At 55.8% G+C, this 5,479-nt stretch overlaps 1 protein-coding gene across 1 annotated transcript; it reads right to left on the bottom strand.

The window, feature by feature from the left end:
• Nucleotides 1–1,253: 1,253 nt before the first annotated feature.
• LOC119303773 (FT-interacting protein 7-like) lies at nucleotides 1,254–4,642 on the bottom strand. The gene has a single exon (XM_037580917.1). It carries the CDS (start codon nucleotides 4,543–4,545, stop codon nucleotides 1,429–1,431), a length of 3,117 nt encoding a protein of 1,038 aa, XP_037436814.1. The 5' UTR covers nucleotides 4,546–4,642; the 3' UTR covers nucleotides 1,254–1,428.
• Between the last annotated feature and the right edge of the window lie 837 nt (nucleotides 4,643–5,479).

Raw genomic sequence — 5,479 nt, 5'->3', positions numbered from 1 at the left:
AACTTTGCACCGTAATTGCACATTTTTGTAGTGTGCAAAGAATAATCATACAATAATGCACCTTTTGCATATATTTTATAGTATTTGTGTGTATACATTTACACTCACCCACATCCCAAAATACCCAAAAAATAGAAAAAACGACTAATAAAGAAAAAAAAAGCAGTAAAGAGAAAAGAACAAAGGGAGAGAGTGGAGGGTTAGATCGCACAGTAAATGGGCTTCAGGATGCTAAGGAATTTACAGGCCCAAATATGCAATTGGTGAAAAAAACTAGCCTAAAAGAACTCGCATAACAGAACAGAAAAAAGAGAGCACAAATCTCAAAGCAGAAATCAACGACAGGAAAAAAGACTAACACAAAATGAATTTCCGGGCGACAAACGTACAGTAGAAGTGCTGCAAAAAATACCCATGTGAAAAAGAAAAACCGACTAAAAATATAAAGAAAAGAAAAGGCAAAAACCCATACAAAAAAATATGCAATGTGTAAATGGCCTAATGCCCAATAGAAAATTTGGCTTAGCCAAACAATGGCAAGTCCAAAACTTAGCTAGAAAAATTTGACTTACCCCAAACAGGGACAAGTCAAAAATCCAGCCTAGGAAAAGAAAATTGACTTACCCCAAAGTGAGCCAAGTCAAAAAAAATCAGCCTATGGAGTTGGTGTAGGAGGTCTACAATGTTTTGTGAGTAGTTAGTTTAGGTATAGTAGGAGTGACGTGGAGTTGCAAACAGCCGCCGCATGTTCGCATCCGGGTCGGGCTTCTTATACATATTTTGCTGCCTTCTATAAAAATAAGGTACGCCTTTGGCGTACTCTTGAAAAAAAATCAGCCTAAGAAATCATGAAACAACACATGAAAATAAAATAGCACAAATCTTGAACAAGAATCAATGACAGAGAATTAACTGATCTAAATTTAAAATTCAGACAACTTACATATAACTGAAGTGTTCTTTGGTCTTTACTAGCTAGTACTACAAGGTCCATCTCCAAAAAGGAAAACAAGCTAATACTACAAGGGCAAGTCAAAATAGAAAAATCGACTTAGGCCGAACAAGGGCAAGTCAAAAGTTCAGCGCAAGAAAATTTTGATTTACACCAAACAGGGGCAATCAAAAACACAGCTTAATAAAAAAATAGAATACCCCAAACAGGGGCAAGTCAAAAAAGTAGACTAAGAAATTATGAAACAACACAAGAAAATAGAACAACACAAATCTTGACACAAGAATCATTGGTCAGAAAATTAACTTATGCAAATTTAAAATTCAAACGACTTACATATAGCTGAAGTGTTCTTTAGTACCGACTAGTACTACAAGGTCCATCTCAAAGAAGGAAAACGAGCTAGTACTCCAAACTGCAACTGGAACTGCAGTCCATGGCGACCCAGACCCCCACACCGCTCGGGTCGGCGGATCCTACATGATACGTTCGGACATAGAAGGCAGCCGCCGGAAGAAGTTGATCACTGGCGCCGGCATCCGGTCCCGGAACATGGGGTGCCGGAGGTAGTAGAACCCGGCGACCACTGCCACCACCTTCATGGGCACCATGTACAGCACCATGGCCACCACGACGCAGAGGACCACGAACATCCCCGTGGCGCGCGGGTCGCGCCACGACACGAGCGCCTGCAGCCTCTCCGCCTGCGTCGCCACGTCGCCGACCATGGCCTGCAGCCGCGCTCCGACCATCCTAGCGCGGTCGTACCGCGCGCGCACCACCTCCGCCGACCTCCCGCTCGGTATCGTGTCAAACTCCTCGTCCAGCTCCTCCCTGTCAGACGCCTCCGCCATGGACGCGCGCACGCACGGGTGCGGCGCCGGGGCGCGCGGCCTGCGCCGGTACTTCCACACGCCGACAGCGGCGACGTGGAGCGTGAGCGTCGGCACGATGAGATCCGGGTGCCAGGCCAGGAGCACGAGGACGGCGTGCGCCATGGTCGTCGCCGTCGGGTTCCGCCACGACCGGGTATCCTCTGCCCACCGCGCCGTGTCGGCCACCCACGACAGCGCCGCCGCGGCGCGGTTCCAGTTGGCGCGCAGCTTCCGCATGCTGAACCCCCGGGGCTCCGCCGCGTCCAGCATCCACATTGCCACCTCCCGCCGGAGCGGCGGCTCGGCGCGAGCCAGGTGAGCGGCCGAGATGCGCGCCGCGGCCAGCCGAAGCGCCTCGCGGTTCACGGACGGGATCGGACGCAGGTGGTGCATCGCCGGTAACACCGGCTGCCCGTACATGTGCAGCACGTCGAGCGCCGTCCCGGACGTGGCGAAGCGGACGGCCAGCTCGACGTCGCCCATCCTCTTTGCGCCGGAGGGCAGCATCAAGATTAGCGGGTACGTGCCGCGGTACACGCGGCCGTTCTCCAGCGTGGACAGCCGTATCCGGACCTTTCCCATCGGCAGCGAACATGCGGCGTCTTTCCCCTCGTCCGGCGGAAGCGACTGCAGCGGATCGTCGAAGACGCCGACGGTGAGCACGGTGCACGGGTCGTACACGGGCCACGTGTACTGCTCGTTCCAGGCCGGGTCGAAGCTATCGGAGATGGTGCGCGTGCGCGCCCACTTGGGGCCGTACTTGGCCACGGCGTACGCGTCCGTGCACCCCTTGCCGTCGGCGGTGCGCATCGGTAGGAGGCCTTTGCACCCGACGATGCCAAGCTCCAGCACGCCGATTGGCGGGCGCCACAGCTGCCGCGCCGAAGGCCGGAAGTCACTGCTCGCGTACTGCGGCTCGTCGGCAACGTGGTAGCCCCCGTCGAGGCACACTCGTACGTGCAGCCGGCCGCCGTGCATGTGCATGGCCGCCCTCTTGCCCACTTTTCTGATAGCCTCGTCGGAGGGGAGAAGGTCGAGCCACTTGGATGCCACCTTCCGATCGTCGACCCGCCTCTCGATGGCAGCGAGCGAGATGCTGGCCGAGCCCACGGGAAAAGCTTCCTTGCCGTAGCGCACCTCGAGGGAGATGACGAAGCAGTCGTCGTCGATGAACGGCTCGGCGGCGACGAACACCAGGTCCTCGTTCCACGCCGGCCCACCGTTGCGGTTCACCGGCGTCGTGCCGGTCTTGAGGGACTGGAAGCCAAGGGTCCCGCGCACGGCGATACCGGCGTCGCGGGGCGGCGCCGCCGTGAGCGTGTCTTGCGCCTCGATGACTGTCAGGCGCAGGAGCCAGAGCTTGGGTGAGACGTACACCTTGGCCCGCGACGCGACGGCAGCCGAGAACGACGATGCTGACGGGGAGTCCGCCTTCCACGCCTCGCCGAAGGCCTCGTCAGCTTGCGTGCCGGCCCACGTGGCGACCATCAGGTCGGCACCGGCGAGTCGGCGCCCGCCTTCAAGCCTGTACCATTGCGTGGCGAGCGGCCCGTCAGGCGGGTCCCGCGCGTGGACGTCGGCGGTGTCGAAGCAGAGCCCGCCGAGGAAGCTGCGGTCGTCAGCGACGGACACATCGGCGTCGGGAGGGAGGTCCCACACAGAGACCTCGAGCGTGGGGCCCGGCGAGTCGATGGCCGGATCGCGCTTGAAGGCGAATGTCTGATCCCACTCGAAGAAGGCGCCGCGGCGCGCCTCCCGGGTGGACGCGTGGCGGCCGCCGGCGGCCACGCGCACGTGCGGGTGCGCTCCCGCCGGCAGCCCCCGCGCCCGCACAACCCTGACGAACAGGTACGGCATCTTGTCCACCAGGTCGTGCTTTGATCGCTCCATCGGCACATCCGGTGGCGGCGGCGCCGGACGCGGCGCCACCGGCACTTGCCTTGGCATCGGCGTCGGGATCGGCGGCGGCGGTGGGGTCTCCTCCTCCGGCGGCCTCTCTGACGCCGCCCCATCGGAAGCTGGCAACGCTTCCGAACTCATTACCGGCTCCTCCTCCGTGGCCGGGGTCGGCGCTGCCGGGTCACCGTCACCCTCGGGTGGCTTCTCCGTGCTTGCTTCGTCGCCGGCTGGTGGCGCTCCTTGTGCTGTCGCTGGCACCTCTGCTTCGGGCGGTGGGTCCGCACACACGGGTGAAGGTGAAGCATCGGGAGCCGGCGGCGGCGCATCAACCTTTGGTGGTTCCACGTCGGGCGCAGGAGGATCAGCGGCAGGCGGGTCAGGCTCCGGCGCGAGGGGCTCGTCGAGGTAGTAGACCTTGAGGCCGATGTCGCCGCGCACCCAGCTGAGGAAGCTCTTCTTCTCGAGCGGGAAGTAGATGAGCGCCTCCTCGCCCTTGCGGACGAACTGGCGCGCGTCGAGGCGGACGCGGCCGAGGAAGTTGTTGCGCCGGGTGGGTGCCACCCGCACGTCGTGGAAGATGGCCACCTCGAGCGGCTCGCCGGCGACGGGGTCGATGCCGCCGGATCCGGGGCCCGGGAAGTTGAACTCGAGCGGCTCGTTCCAGGCCGGGTTGAGGTCCCGCGGCACGGTGCGCGTCTTGCGGCGCTGCCCGTCGAAGTCGGCGCGCGCGTACGGGCTGGACGTGCCCGTCCCGTCCTTTGGCAGCAGGTTCCGCGCCTCCACCACCTCCACCACCAGCTTCCTCACCGTCGCCGCCATACAGCATACGATCGATGGAAGTCGCCTAGGATTTATTCTATCTTTTCCAGTCGGCGCAGCTCAACGGTGATCCGCCGGTGAGCTGAGGAGACATGGAGCTGAGTGTGTGTGTCAGTGAGTCGGAGTGGAAGACTCTAAATAGAGGCTGAGATGAGGGGAAATACACTTTGGTTCTGGTTGTGTATGCACCCTATACGAGGATTTTTTAAATTTTTTTAATAAAAAGTCAAAATAGATAAGAACTATTTTGACAAAACACTTGACTTACTTTTGCACTGATATATAAATGTTGATGAAAAAAAAACAAAAGTTGACCTCACAACAAAAAAGACAAAATTTATTTGCTATTATAGGTCACTATTCACACTATTTTAGCCAAAAATTTGTCTTTTTTGAAAAGAAGTCAAAAGGATATTTTTTTTGTGGATTTTATTTCTCACGAGTACAATAGAAGGTCAAGTTTATTTCAAAAATATTTTCAGGAATTTTCGACTTTTTGTTGAATTACTAAATTTTTTTTTATATAGAATGCATATGTCCCCATAGACCAAAAGTTCCCCTCCCTGAGATGAGAACGCATGAAGAATAGCATGGCGGCACGCGGTGAAAATGATGGTTGGTTAGTTTGTTTAACTAGGCGTGAAGAGGAAAAGGAATATATAGCCTTGTAGGGCGTGGAATGAAGTTGCTTATCTTCGTTTGCAAGCATCTGTAGGTACATTTGAAAAGTGGAGCATTGTGAATAAATGACCAAGTATTTTATGCCTTGGAATCAAATATACAGCTCTTGTTGGTTTGAATTCTTAAGGTCAATTCGAAGGAATTTCACCGAAAAATTGGAGGTTTTCGATCCTTAAGAATTTTTCCTGCGCTCGCTTGATTCCAAGGATTAAAATATTTCCCCCTTAGAGCAACTCGAACGCATCGACCCAAA

This window comes from Triticum dicoccoides, chromosome 5A (assembly GCF_002162155.2).
Source record: "Triticum dicoccoides isolate Atlit2015 ecotype Zavitan chromosome 5A, WEW_v2.0, whole genome shotgun sequence".
NCBI lineage: Eukaryota > Viridiplantae > Streptophyta > Magnoliopsida > Poales > Poaceae > Triticum > Triticum dicoccoides.
The sequence above is the reverse complement of the archived record's forward strand: the minus strand, read 5'-3'. Positions and strand labels throughout refer to the sequence as shown.

Excerpts from the sequence above, each read along its gene's own strand:
- LOC119303773 (XM_037580917.1), bottom strand. The coding sequence starts at position 4,545 with ATGGCGGCGACGGTGAGGAAGCTGGTGGTGGAGGTGGTGGAGGCGCGG.